The sequence below is a fragment of the Pygoscelis adeliae genome, unplaced genomic scaffold (assembly GCF_000699105.1).
Source record: "Pygoscelis adeliae isolate BGI_AS28 unplaced genomic scaffold, ASM69910v1 Scaffold347, whole genome shotgun sequence".
In the NCBI taxonomy this organism is placed as follows: domain Eukaryota; kingdom Metazoa; phylum Chordata; class Aves; order Sphenisciformes; family Spheniscidae; genus Pygoscelis; species Pygoscelis adeliae.
Window position 1 is genome coordinate 259,739 of NW_008825158.1, and position 14,693 is coordinate 274,431.

The window sequence follows — 14,693 nt, forward strand, 5'->3', positions numbered from 1 at the left end:
TGCTGAGGGTGCACTCGATCCCACTGTCTAGGTCATTGATGAAGATGTTAAACAGTACCGGTCCCAATACGGACCCCTGCGGGACGTCACTCGTCACCAATCTCCATGTGGACATTGAGCCGTTGACCACTACCCTCTGGATGTGTCCCAGAGCTTCCACACAGCTTGAACAAGAGGCACTGCAAGCACGCTGCCTGGCCCTCCTGCTGCACAGCACACGTCGGTCTGACACCAACAGCTTGCTGTGAGGCCTTGCATTAAAATTGGTGGAGACGCAGAGCACAGATCCACAGGTCTGAGTAAACATGGGCTGCAGCAGGAGGAAGGTGAAGCCTTATTCTTATGTACAGACAAGTAAATTGTTCAATTTACTGCTTTCTGCCCCCTGTCAGCACAAGAACTGCATTTTCCCCTCACACCTTTCCATGCACATGTGGTAGACACTAGCAGGGAAAGCACGAACAGCCGCTGGCAAGCACAGCTGGGCAATTTCCAACCTGGTGCCGGGGCCACGTCTGCTGCCAGCTTTTCCCCTTAAGCATCAGCTACGCATCTCACTTTTTCCAAGTCAAGGAAGCGGCAAGGCAGGTTTAGCCAGACACATTTCAAGCAACCCTCATCGCTCAAATTGCACCACATTTTCTTTCTATCTCCCACCCTCTCTGGGCTGCCCCATGCATGCCTGCTCTAGCCCAGGAAAGGAGGCGAGCAGGCATGTTGCTCAGCTGAGCAATCCCACTGAAGTCCACGGGACTTCTGCTTGCAAAGGTCAGCTTGCCAAGTATCATGGACCTTTGCAAGAGAGACAAGGCTGCTTTGATATTTGCTGGAAAGACCTAAGAGAAGGCACAGCATTGCTTTCTTGTAGCCCACCTCCTGCTTATTCATAGGAAAGACCAGGATACATCACTTCAGCCTTTCCACCAGCACCCACGCTGGAAGATGTCTTTCTAGCTGAACGGCAGAGACGATAGCAGTGGGGTGATGCCAACCTGCGGAGGGATGACGTAGTCTGCAACATCCCACAGCCTCTCCCCCAGCTCCGAGGTGTTGGTGAAGGCTACCCCTTTCAGCTTGGTGATGACAGAGCTCTGGAGGGATGTGTCTGTGTCCTGATAGCCTTTCTTGACAACAAACACCCACCTGCAAAGAACACAGCAGGCAGCGGCATTAGCAAGTGGGGTCAGGGAACAAGTTAGCCAGAGAATATTTACACCAAGGCCAAACACCATTCGAGGGCAAATCAAAACATTCCAATGACACCAAACCCTCTGCAACTACTACTACAAATTTAGAAAAAACTCTGACACAAGCTGTGCTTGTCTCCAGCACTGGAGGAAGAGTCAGGACCAAGACCCCACACGCAGGGAAAGGTGTAATAACTGGTCATGGGGTAAAAAACCAAGCCTCCCGCCTCCCCGTCCCGTGCTATGCTCAGCAACTTCAATGGAAACAGGGGAGGGCAGGGCTCTGCCTTCTTCAAGATGAAAAATGAAGGCTTTTGCAAGTTGCAGTGAAGAGTGTGGTTGGTTTCACAAATACATGACTCACTCCCATTTTAGCAGCCTGCCATTAGGCTACCAGTCCAGCAACACACCATGCCTGGGGAGATGCAACTCCTGCAGGTGAGCTGAATATTACTAACAGAAACCTGTAGGGAATATTCTCAGCTGGATACAGGATCTTTTGTAAGCCAGTGCGATGGTAACAACCTGACTGCACCCTGGCCTCTGTGCTGGGCTTCAGGCTTCTCACTAGCACACCTGGAAGAGCTGCTGCCTTGCTAAGGAGTCCAGGGAAACGCTTTGCTTACTTCTCCCCACTGGAAGCAGCAACAGCTCCACATCATTGGGTGAAAATCTCTCTGCCTTAAATGAAATGCTTCCAGCTTCCCCACAATAGTGCCAAAGTCACCTGCCAAGACAACAAATCACCCAGACCCTTGAAGAAGCTAAGGGTGCCGGGGCAGGTTTTGGGGGAGGGATGCAGGCTGCATTTGCTGGCACAGTTCTCCTTTGCAGTGCACCGACCTGGCGTGCACTACTGCACGCAGAAAGCGAAAGCAGCCACCTCTGGGGCTGAGCAGCACTGACAAATGCTGCCCTTCACCTGCTACTTGTGACAAACCTGAATAATAACAATCTCCACCCCTGTGAAGCTTCCCACTTTCCTGTTTTTCCTAGAGCACCGGTTTTCTCTCCCAGGAGGGCTCAAAAGCAGACCCTTACGTTTTCTGCAGCGAATCAGGGAGGAAATGGCAGCTACATGCAAGAAACGATCCAGAGGGGTTTGGTGATCACAAACCCCCGAGCCAGCCTCTGAACAGGTATGGGTACGTAACCAAGCGGTCAGACATCAGACTAACGCTAACCACCTCTGCGACAAGCTGTAAGCCACCAGCCACAAAGGAGTCACTGCAGGCACCGTCGATGATGGTGCCAAAGGTTTGCGGAAGGCAATAGATGCCTAGGGAAGAAAATAGCCAGTATGGCCCACACAGTCTCTGAACGCTCATGGTCACTGGTCATGCTATATCCCTCTTGGATGGAGGATGTGTCCTCGGCTATGTTATCTACAGAATTCCTCCTTTAGCAGCTAATACATGCCAGACTGCTGAGACTTCATCTCTGACCTGCTAACTAAAGGAGGCTCTGGAACTGTACACCTTTCTATAAATAAACCTAGCATGTACAAATGACTCTGCTATATTTAATCACTGAAAACACGAGGTGTGAGAAAGGCGAAGGGACTCAGAAGCACAGACAGTGAGGGTAAAGACTTCTGAACCACATTCTGCAAAGCCTCAGAAACTCAGGAAGCAACGGCACAGGCATCACATAGGCTGGATGATTCCAGGTCTGAGCCTGCAAGCTGCAAGGAGTATTGCTGTGTTCGTTACGTGTCAGTGTGACCAGCCTCTTGCAGAACCGGGCCTCTTCTGAGAGGTGCTCTAGCTATCTCCATGCCAACTCGCCCTGCTCCGAAATAAATGCAAGGCAGCCGACATTCATGCTGCCTCAACCTCCACAATCCTGGCTGCTGCAGCCCACTCCAGCAAAGAAATCCGCCACTTTGTGCTCGGTTCCCTCCCATTTAGATTTGAGCGTGTCATGCAGCTGTGCAGACAAGCCAGGTTTGTCCCAAGGCTCAGCATCCGTGGCCATAAATGCTATTATTTCTAATGAGTCAGGTGTTAAGGTTTGGCACCATTCCCACCGAATACAGAAATAAAGGCGTAAATAATGCAGTACAAAGCCACAGTGCCGTTTGATCTATTTTTAACCCAACATAAATCTGGAAGGTAGAGCTGAATCTAGCGATCCCTAGCAGGTGAAAAATCAGATATAATCTATTAGACATTACAAAATCCAGCTGTATAAACAAGCATAACTATCTGCATTAAAATCATAAGGCATAGCAAGCTGTCACTGTATGCAGAGTGACGTTAATCTTCACCACAACACAGCAAGCAAACACAACCGCAGCAGTATGTGAAATGCAGGGTGATTCTTACCCCACCAGGTAAGCCAGGATGGAGAGCTGCACCACTCGATAGAGAACCCCCACCTTCTTGTTCTTCGCAATGACGTATTTCTCTGTTTTATAATCAAAAAGCGATAGAAATAAACCCTTCCAAGCCACCTGCCCCATGCTCCCAGTTCGCTCTGTACTGGTGGCTGGCGCAGGCAGCAGCGTTTGCAGCTCGCATTATCCACACGTGCTCTGCATGGAAACCTGACACACCAACTGCTTCAGAGCGAGAGGCTGATCTCCTCCCTCCCGTCAGCTGCTCGCCGGCAGCAGCTCTCGGGTCGGAAACCAGCAGCTGCACTAACACGAGATCCTCCCTTAGCTGCTTTCCAGCTACTTCATCCTCTGGGGAAGTCCCCGCCTCAGTTTTGCCCCCAGACTTCATTCTCTCCCCCACAGTCACAAAATGTTTATAACGAAACGTTATAGCATGAAGCCATGTTACAGCATCCAAGGCGACAGAGCTGTAGTCTCTCACTGTTACATGTTAAAGCCTTTCTTCAGCCTTTACATGATGGCAAAGCACCTGGCTAAAATTTTAATTTCTTGAGCATTTGCATGAGCAATGAGAACTTGGGTCCTTACCAGTTACCCAAAATACCTGCCTGGTTACTACATCTTCCCACCAAAAACACCCAACAACTTAAGAAACTAATAAATAAATTCTGCACGTGGTTAAGGGATCAATCACCATCACGTCTCACTAAAACGCCCAGTGAGTGCTGAGCTAGGCACTAGGCACGCAGAGATACAGAACATACCGTCTGATGAAATACCAAAGGGAGAGGAATAGTTTAACCCTCACTGAGATTAGAGTTGTTTACTAGCCAGTAGTGCAGGAGATGACTCCCAGGCTAACAGAGGCGTTTGCATGTGCAAGGACATGAAATGATCATTACTTAGACCAAGAAGGGTGGACACTGTCTCCTGGCGAAGGAAGGAACAGAACGAGCTCTGAGGCGAAAGCAGCCTGGCTAAAAGAGCTAACGTACCTCACCGAGAGGAGGTCCAGCAGCACGCTGGGATCCGAACTGGAGCGTGCCCTTTCTGGGGCGATTCCGTACCTGTGCACTGATGGGAGAATTCTCCCGGGGGGGGGGTTCCCCCGGGGGGGGGGGGGGTCTTCTGGGATGGGACTGCTCATAGGCTGAATCTATTAGAAAGAGTCTATCAGAGACATGAGGTGGTGTATCAGGCATAAAGTGCAGGGCTTACTGCGTTCATGCATGAGCACCCAATTAGCTCACAGGGCTTTGTCAGGACCGGGAAGGCTCTCGAGGTTACACAGTGCGCAACTGTGACACACGCTCGAACACAGGTCAAGAGAGGGGGTTACACTATGGAGGCAGCAGGCAGTGCAGCAAGGTGATCTGCTCCAGCACACACACCTCTGCCCCATGCAACTCTCTTCCCAGGGAGAATCATCCTCAAGACCTTGGGTTTTATGAAAATTTTATCCTTCATCCTCCTTAAATTCCATATAAAATGTAGACAGATGGATCAGATTTTTAATGAATATGTGGCAAGGTTGCTCCAAATCACAAGAGAATCACAAACGGTGTAATAATGAACAAAACACTATCCTCAAAATACCTCATTTTGTCCCTCATCCCACAGCCATCCCAGCGTTTCCTTCTGCAAAGCAAAGGAAACCTTTCTCCAGCAACTGCAAAACTAGAACAGAAATGTGCCCGTGGCCTCCTTTTAACCCGGCGGCTGCTGCGCGCCCCAGCTCCAGCCCCACGGCGGGCTATTGCTTCAGCACGCAGCTCTTTCACGAGGGGCTCCTGGGGTGATGGGCAAGCTGTCGAGGGAGTGAGCCCCTGGCTCCCATGCACCCCCCGGTCGCTCCTCTGGCTCAGGGCTAGCCCCAGTCCTGCTCCTGCAGCCGCCCTTCAGCCTCAGCACAAGCAAAAAGGTGGTCTTGCTCACCTCTCCCACTCCCCATGTCCCCCTCCTTTCCCTATCTGCACACCCCACATGGGCAACCCCACTTTACCTCACAAAACATGTTGGCTGTTCCCCAAGGCCCTCCTGGAGGCCTCTTTCTCACTCAAGCAGCTGCTACTCATGGTTTCCCTCTTCCTCAAACGGTATTTGGCCATTGTATCCACCCCTCCTTACCAGATGCCCACAGACCAGATTGTCACTAGTTCCAGTCTTAAAGATCCTCTGTGTGAAAGCCTGAAGCACAAATAAAAACTCTTAAAACACATAATAACCAAAGGAGACAAAACCCTCCAAGAAAACACACTTCTGCAAGGAAGAAGGAGACCACAGTGGTCCATGAGGCCAGAAATGAGTAAGGAAGAAAGGCTCAGCCTATTTTCCCTCGCCATTGCCTGGACCCCAGAGCCAAGCTGGGGCTGGGCACAGGGAGACTGTCCCAGCTCCAGGAACCAGACCTGTATGGAGACAGGAGCATCCTAAAGGATCCACCACCTGATCTTCTGCCCAGTCTGCTCCTAGTTGAGACACTTTGCAAGCACAAGCCGCTGGGTGACAGCCGAGCATCGTTTCTGATCATGGGTCTGGTCCCACAAGAACACCATCTGCTTGCCCTGGCCCTGCTGGAACTGCTCCAGGGACGGGACTAAACAGCGAGTATATCCCATGTCTCAGGACCGCCTCCACCATTGCTCCTGCTGCACTAAGAACACTCAAGTTCATGGATAAACGAAGTATCAGTGGAGACAAGTCAGCCCTTGGTGGTGTCTAGAGACGCCCCCCTCTCCATCCCCATCTTCCTTATCTGTCTGGGTGACTGCACAGGCTAAAATCAGACCAGGAAATTTGCTAGCAGTTAAACAGTGTGTTGCCTCCTGGCCTGGTTTTACTTAGTGGCACAGACATAGGTCTGCTATGAGTTTTTGCAATTATTTTCCAGGTCAATTAATGTGAGAAAGGATTTACACAGGTTAGAAAAAAATGTTCCTTAAGAATGAGAAGTGTTCCTGTTACAGGTGTGACCTGAAGATGTGAACCAGGCTTGATCACTAAAAAAAAAAGAAAAAGGATGTAAAACTGATGCTTTTCTTGTTTTTTTAGAGCCATCAAGTAGAAGCACAGTTGCAATAGTGCAATAGTTGAATACTGCTCAGCACAGGCTAGATTTGTGCTGACATCAGTGGTGTTGGCATGATCTTGCAGATATTGTTCTTAGCACCTCTAGTTTTCACACCCTTTTTTTTTTTTTATCTTGCCTGGAAATCAAGATTAGTGTTGTTTTTCTCAAAGTACCTGTGGGTTGTTCAAATATAAGCAGTTTCATTCCCGGGGGGAGTAAATAACCTAACAAAACCTAATCATCATCAGTTAAAGACAGAAAAACAGTAGTTTCTCTTAGTCCTTCTCAAGGGACTGAGGCTGGATCTCTTCTGCAAGATATCTCCCTTCTTGAGTCCAACATTTTGAATTTCCCATGGAAAAAAACAGTCCTGCTCCTTTCCCATGAGGGCTATTTGCTCAGTCTGGAAATTTTCACAGGGAGGATTTCTCCTCCGGTACCAAAACTTTCCCTTTCTCTCTCTCTTTCTTTTATACCTGACATGTTACACCTATACGTAACTCCTCATACTGCCCTCGGCAATTGCTTTCTCATTATTCACACGTAGTCATAGGGTACACGTCCCTGTCTGCCCAGCCTCCTCCTCATCTACATTTCCCTCCACCTGTCAGTAGCTCTTTGGTGTTAAGCTGCCCCAGAGCTGAACTCAGCCCAGGCACGAGCCCATAAATGCCACGTAAAGGGACTGTGGAAACTGAACTTTAGGCCCCTGCTCTGACACAGGGGCATCTCAAACACAGCGAGGCCACGTCTGTCACTCTGTGGCATTGTAGCATAGAAACATTTCAAGTTCAGCCCATTAACACCTTTAAATCGCACCCAAAACACGCACCGCGTGTTTTCCAGGCGATGGCAGACGGGCCTGGCCAGTACAGGCGCGATTCACGAGTGACTGCAGAGGTGCCCGTTTTAGGCACTTGTCTTGTTCGCTTCCAGTTCCAAACGATCACCCCCGGGCACTAATTCTCTCAGCGACCCCCACTCCACCCTTTACCGAGCTATCAAGTGCAACAGAAAGCATCGGCTCCCAGACGCATGAGGGCTGACTCATAAGCTGCTGAGCCATTTCTGAAGCACTGGAAATGCTCCTGCAGCAAATGCCTGATTGATGCAGATGCATCATCCTTCAGAAATAGGCGCCAGACCAGCTACTGAAATAGAAAGGAGACAAGGGGCAGAGGATGTAAATAGGAGATAAACTATTTTGGCAAGGAAACGAACAGTGGAAAAGGCAGAGGTCAGCTCTCTCCATTAGTGGTTTTTTCTCATAGCATCATACTTGTAGGTCAACATCTTAAAAAAAAAAACAACAACCACGGGGAAGAGTTGAATAGCTTGAAAGAGGAAGACGCTTTTAAACCACAGCTCATGCACACGGGAACACACGGAAATCAGCAACATCAGGCATAAGCTGCTTTCTGAAGATGATGGGTTTGGATGCAAGAACAAGGAAATGCGTGTGCAGCCTGCAATGAAAAATGCTCCATTCAGCTTCTCTTTTAACCCTCGCTGTGACTTTGCAGTGTAAATAAGAAGTAGGTTGCTACTTGCCAGTGAAAAATTGACAAAAATCAGCCTCAATATGTGTCCTCCTTAACTAGCTCCCCTGCACACCCAGCCACAGTGGAAAAGGAAATCTTTCTTTCAGGAGCTATTAGAAAAACATTCAGATTTTCTTGCCTAGAAAGGGAATCTGTGGAAAGAGTCTTTCTGTCATTATCCACAGGAGCATCCAAACCTGTCTGTAGGAGTGAGAAATGGAAGTGTGCTGAAGTTCCAGCATACATTGTCTCTTAATTCAGCTCATAATTTCCAGTAGAGCAATTTTCAGCCTTTGAATGCATTCCAGGTTGCTTCCCCAAGTCTTGAATCTCCTATACAGTGTGCAGGAGGTCTTGTTATCATTAGCCGCAGTGTTTATCCACTCCTAGATAAATTTATCCAAGAAGTAAAAGCGCTTGAGGAAGAGGACCAAAGAGAGGGAAGAAATACTGCACATCTAATGAAACTAATCCATCATGCCCTGCTCTGTAAGTGAGCTGGCACTGAGTCAGATAACAGAAATTAAATAAAAATGCACATAAAACATCGCTAGGAGACTGAGTGCGATGATAGCTGGAACAGCAGCATTACGCAGTGCTGTATTGCGATGTTTTTACCTTCTAAAGTCAGCCAATAAAAGCATCATTGGGGAATAAGAGGAGAATGTTAAATCAAAGGCCTGAAAGCTGAACAGGTTTAATAAAATGTGTATTCACATTAACCACTGACTTAAAGGTGAAACCCTGCTCTTGAATATGCCTGACAGACCACTTTTTTACTGCTTTGCCAATGCGTATCACTCCTGACCTGGAAAGATATGAAACTGGTCCTGGCTTGATAGCTCTATCAGAGCTTACCTTGCTGCAAGTGCTGAGGAGACACCTTCGTCCCCTTCCTTCATCTTCATCACGTAAACAGCTAGAAAGGCTGGACTGAGGCCTCCGCCCTTTCCTCCCTGGAATTACCAACTGGTAAACTCTTTCCAGCCATAGGAAAACATACGTGCTACTCAGACTTGACCCCCAGAGGAAAAGGGTTCACGAGCAACACCCTCAGCCTGGCACCTGACCTTAGCTCTGCAGGCTGGTGATGCTCTAAGCCAGTCAGGTGTTGCCACCAGCAAGAGGTTGGTGCGTCCCAGCTGTGCTGCACAGACGTACTGGAGCCGGTTTAGCCAAGCCGGCAGAGAGTCGGAGCAACCTGCCTGCAGCAGCGCTGCTCCATTCCAGCTCATTCATCCTGTTACAATAAGAGACAGGAAACATCTCTTTTGAGCTACAGTCCAATTACTCTCCAAATAAAGCTGCCCCAACAGGCTCTCAAGCCCAGCAAAGCACTTGACGGCTCCTATCTGATGCTCTTACGTCAGCAACCTGCACTTAATAATGAACAACTACTGATGCCCTTTTCCTGATATTCTTTCCTGAGCAGCAGACTTCCACTTCACTTACTCCTGCTAACCACCAGGCCACCACGCTCCCACAGTTCAAGATGTGAACCTGTCAGCTTCTGAACACGCTGAGGGAGTTATAACCCAAAGCTTGTGCATCTCCCTGGCATATGAGAAAGACATAAGCAGCTGGTATCACCCCTGATTAAAATAGCATCACAAAATGTATCCTGTCCTCCCCTTCAAGGATACAATTAAAAAGCTATCTCAGATACATCAGCTCTTGCCAGTCACCACCCACCTCCACACCTCCTACTCCTTGGTCAGATCACCACAAAAATAGCCAAAATCTATCAGGCCAAGCTCACCTACCAGAAGCTAATATCCAAACCTGGAGTGATGGAGCCAAGGCAGGACTCCGAGCTAAGACAGCAGACGGGGACGGGTGATCAGCACCAGTCAATCGGTAGAGAACAAGCATCTGTTCCTGCTCTCGTGGGCTACCGGCAGCACTGAGAGTCGTCTCTCCCCAACAGAGCAAGACAAAGGTGGAGTAACAAGTCCCCCCAGCCTAATGAGCAGCGTTGGGAGAACTGACCTGAATGGAAAAGAGTTTAGGCCATGATCCATACTAGTCTGTATTTCCTACTGAAGAGCAGAGAGACCCTCCCACTCCAAGAAGCTGTGGGTCTGCAGACACTCTGCCACCTTTGCGTTATGCATAAAGATCAGGAACGACCCTTACAGCTCAGAGGCCTCTAGGATATTTGCAGCAGCTTCTCTGCCTATGACACCTGGACCCCAAACGGCCTGCTAATGTGTGAGCCTGGCCGGGGTCAGATGTTTAATGACTCTGAACGAGTCATTTACAAATCTTGTGTCATTCAGGGAGATGGCATAACTGTGCCACTGCCAGAGTGCAGTAAGTCAGGGTCACAAACGTTGACAGGCTTTTGCACAGGGGATTTTATTCAAAATGCAGATTGCAAATAAATTCAGAAGCAGACACAGCAAGACTTCCATGGAAACAGCGCAAAAACCCAGCTGTGGTTTGGATGACTGTGAGTCTTGGCAGTCTTGACTAATCCCTTAAGTGCCATCCAATTACTGCAAATGTGTTTGGCATCTACTATAGCAATTGCAAAGAATTAAATGGTCGGATGGCACTCATTGGAAATTACAAGACACAGAACCCTGTAATGCATTTAAGAAAAAAACATCTAAAAAGGAAAACAACATTACCCACTGCAAGAGCTGACCTTCTTGAAAGCCATAAGGGACAACAAAAGGGATCCAAGTAATGAGGGAAACTTAATTCAGAGAAGAAACTAGAAAAAAAGGAGAGAAAGAGGAAGAATAACAAGATTGGCTGAAGGAGCTGGGTTTGTTTAGCTTTGAGAAGAGGAAACTCTCCTTGCAACTCCTTATTCTTAGCACAATTTCTACAATTGACACTCCTTCCCTTAGGAAAGTAATCAAAAAACTGCAAACAGCTTTTCTGTGCCCAGACTTACCAACTACGATCTGACTATAGAGATCTCCAGGTGCTTCAGAACAGGTAGGACTTCAGTGTGAAATGGAGGTCTGGGAGGGAGGGTGGGCAGCAAGACCACAACTGCTGGTATACTGCAGTCCTTTCACTGACAGCTGCCCCGCACCACGTGTCACTCGGTGCAAGGCCTGTCTACAGCAGTGGAAAAAGCAGACAACATATTTCCCTCCCCTAAGCAAAGCCAACGTGCCCTGAAACTTAAAAATAAATGAATAAGTGAATAAAAAATGAACCTTTGAAAAAGTGTCTTCCTTATAAAGCCACCACCTCAGTCAATACCGTGCACAGCTGCTCCAAAGGAGCAGCTCTCTTGCCTGAAGCTCTTCAAAGGGATTCTCTCTCTCAGCCCAGCACATTCTGCTTTCCATGTACTTAATTCCTCATAAAGCTCCTTCCACACAGGGACATGCGAAGAAGAACAACTTTGTAACAGCTCTGCCAAAATCCGGACTAAGGGATGGAGAGTAGCCCCAGAGATTTGCTATGCCACCCGGGAAAGGGTACAGCAAAATGCTCAAACCACCTTCAGCCAACAAGTGCAATGCACAGTCAGGCTTCTCTTGCAAGAATTTATTTTCAAAGAAGATGCAATTAAGAACACTACAAAAAAGGATTTACACAAAGGGGGGTGACAATAAAGCCATTCAGACCAGGCAAAGCACATTTCTTTCCGAACAGTACAGAGCTGTTATGACAAAAAACCTGACACAGGTGGTTCTTTGGTTCAGGCAATAATTTCCTTTCCGAGCTCTCACCTGGGAAGTCTCATTTCCTCAATCCCCGGCACTTGTGAGCAGATTTGGAGTGACTCACTCTCTGCATGCAGCTCCAAGGAACTCTACAACAAGCCGGTGGGGAGAGAGAAAGGAATTCAAGCCAGAAGAATGGCTGCAGCTGCTGATGGCGCTGGATGACAGCACGAGATCTCTGCACCTCTCTCCTGTACTGTTGAAAGTCACACAAGGCCCCTATATTCCTCAAACAGTATCTTGCTGTGGTACCTCTTACTTTTGTCCTAAGCAGGTAGGCCAGTGTGCTTTAGCGCCTTTAACTTCTGGCTCTTTGGCAGCCAAATTTAGAGCTAGGACACACCCAGGGCTGTACAGCCTGCAGGATGCCCGCCCCATCATGAAGGTGATCTCTGTAACAGCCTCCAAGAGATGTATTAATAGCAGTACCTGGGTACCAGACAGGAATTTTACAAGGAAATGTCAATGAAGGCCACAGTTTGCTTGTTAGCTTTAGTTTTCCATCGGGCAATATTGGTTAAGCCAAAGGAGACAGGAACTGTTTTGCCTTCTGAAGGTCTGAATGAAAATCTGTGTTCAATCTACTGCTGTGTGTAAACACACATTAGATTTGTGGGGTTTATGGTTAGCCAAACACGACAGAAATAAAAAAACTACACAATTAGGGACAGAGAAAGCCAAAGAGAGGAATAGTACCAAGTGTCTGTACTCATCCTTCTTTAAAAACAGTGAGTACCTGAGGGCTCCCGAGAACATTTCATTGCTCAAGGAAGAAAACACCTGGTACTGGCTAAAGCCAGCCGCAGGGTTCGGCTAGGCACCTTCTTTCCCCAAAGCCTATAAATTGCAATTACTGATAATCCGCAGCTGATAAACTGCGATCACTCATGATTCACCCTACTTTCTGTCACACATCCAGCAGGGTGAATGGCAACACCGCTGTGGTCGACTCCGCAGCTCACTGCTTGGCTCTGCCCTCGATTCAAACACGGCTGCTTTGGAAGAGGTGTGGTGAACCATGCCAACTTGGGGAAGTATCTCCTGATACAGGAGTCGTCAGTCTGAACTGGCAATGAGGCCCATGATACAAGTTTTTATTTGTGACCAAATCAGGACTTGAAAGCAACTGAAAATGGAAAATCAGAAATAAGATTGTGAGGTACAAAAAAACTAATCACCACACACACACGCTTCTGATTCCAAGAACCAGAGACATCAAGGGACATACTTTACTGTATTAAAATGCACAAATTTGTGTATATATATACATATATCTGTATATACATGTATGTGTAAAATGCTTGTGTCTCCATTTTCATTAGCAATAGCAGGATGGGAAGCTTCCCCTAATTAATTTCTATTTCAATCTATTCTGGAGCTACTCAGTACTAAAACCAATTTAAAAACCACTCAGCATCACAGCAACTAAGACTGCAATCCAATACATAAATCTAACAGGCTCCAAGATGAATTTTCCTAGCATATCTACATTAAAGCAAAATTTCTTATGGGGAGTCTAGTTTATCAATACCAGGCAGTCCCTCTATGACAAACAGTCAGTTCAAATTAAACAAGCAGGCAACTGGATTGCCCAAAAAAGCTGGGCCCCTGTGGTCAAAACAGCAGTTTGGGAGAGTCCCAAGATCCGGAGTGCCATAGCTCTACCAGGGAATATGAATTGTTTTGCATCTTAGCCAGACTTTGACTCTGCTGTTTCCAAAAAGCCGGTGAAAGAATACAGAGCTTCCTGCTTTGGCCAGCTTAGTCTTCAGGAAGTATCTTCTTGCTCCATCATAGTTTTATAGTTTCTTTTGAAAAAGCCACACTGGGGAAAAAAATAAAAGAACTTATTAGGTCTTTTTGTATGCATTAATTTTTGCTTTTTCTTAAAACAATTTAAAAAGTTTTTCCTTGTCAGGGTTGCAATAAGTGAATGCGGGATGCAACGAGGTATGACTTCTGGCAGAGCTGTAAGCCTGAAGACCCTCGTTGTTCAAAACTTTTCAGAACATCTATGAACACTTCATAATGTTCAAATGTTCTGCAAAGCACTTCAAAACAGGACTTCAGAGGTTATACTGCAATGCTCAGAATAGCTCAAAATGCGAGACTCGGGTTTTACAACAGTAAGCGGCAAATGTCCTTCCGTGCACATTTGAAAAAAAGCGCTTTCATACTTAGAGAAATCTTTAAAAAACGTTAAAACATGTAACAAAAAGATTTGTTTTGTTGTGTGCGCATTAACGATACCCACTTTCCAGAGGAGCAGAATAATGAACGCCAGCAAAAGAAGTCCACCAAGACAGCTTCCTATGATAACAGGCAAGGGATCAAACACTTCGTCTTTCAGGAAGACAAGAGTAATCTGGAACAGAATCAAGGCCAGTTATTTTTTTCTTGGTTAGCTTTTAACTGAGAAAGCTATGCAGTTTGAGCTAGCATTCAACCTCTGAACTGTGCTAGATCACGCATCAATCTAACTGTGCAGGTACTTTGCAATACAATATGAAATCATTTTTTGTATCGCAAGCCTAGTCAAGGGAGTTAAATTTACTGAGTCTTCTTTAGGACTTTACAGTGATTACAACAGTCACCAGTGACAATCTTTCAGGTTAAAAAGCATGTCTTCACTAGGGGAAGAGAAGGAATATTCATGTTGAAATCCCTGAGGGGACAGGAGGTCTCTGTGATAGCCACAAGTGTCGGATCATACACAGAGTTCAATACAGAACACTCAAAGCTTTTCTGAGGTGCACTAGCAAATACCCTCCCTCTGCTTTTATCCTGTAGTCAAAACCTGATTTCACTAAATTCAATGGCAGAACAGACGTTTGCTTCAAAAGGTCCAGGATTTAACTCTGG

At 47.1% G+C, this 14,693-nt stretch overlaps 2 protein-coding genes across 3 annotated transcripts in view; both read right to left on the minus strand.

The window, feature by feature from the left end:
• P2RX5 (purinergic receptor P2X, ligand-gated ion channel, 5) overlaps positions 1-3,719 on the minus strand; it is a 15,593-nt gene extending 11,874 nt beyond the window's left edge. For both annotated transcript variants that reach the window (XM_009328635.1, XM_009328634.1), the window contains exons 1-2: positions 3,515-3,719; positions 993-1,143 (exon numbers count right to left, since the gene is read on the minus strand). In XM_009328635.1, coding sequence (XP_009326910.1) covers positions 993-1,143; positions 3,515-3,651 — 288 coding nt within the window. In that variant the 5' untranslated portion in view covers positions 3,652-3,719. The remainder of the gene's footprint in view (positions 1-992; positions 1,144-3,514) is intronic.
• Positions 3,720-12,914: 9,195 nt separating this feature from the next.
• ITGAE (integrin, alpha E (antigen CD103, human mucosal lymphocyte antigen 1; alpha polypeptide)) overlaps positions 12,915-14,693 on the minus strand; it is a 21,045-nt gene continuing 19,266 nt past the window's right edge. The window contains exons 23-24 of the mRNA XM_009328657.1: positions 14,086-14,196; positions 12,915-13,656 (exon numbers count right to left, since the gene is read on the minus strand). Coding sequence (XP_009326932.1) covers positions 13,600-13,656; positions 14,086-14,196 — 168 coding nt within the window. The 3' untranslated portion in view covers positions 12,915-13,599. The remainder of the gene's footprint in view (positions 13,657-14,085; positions 14,197-14,693) is intronic.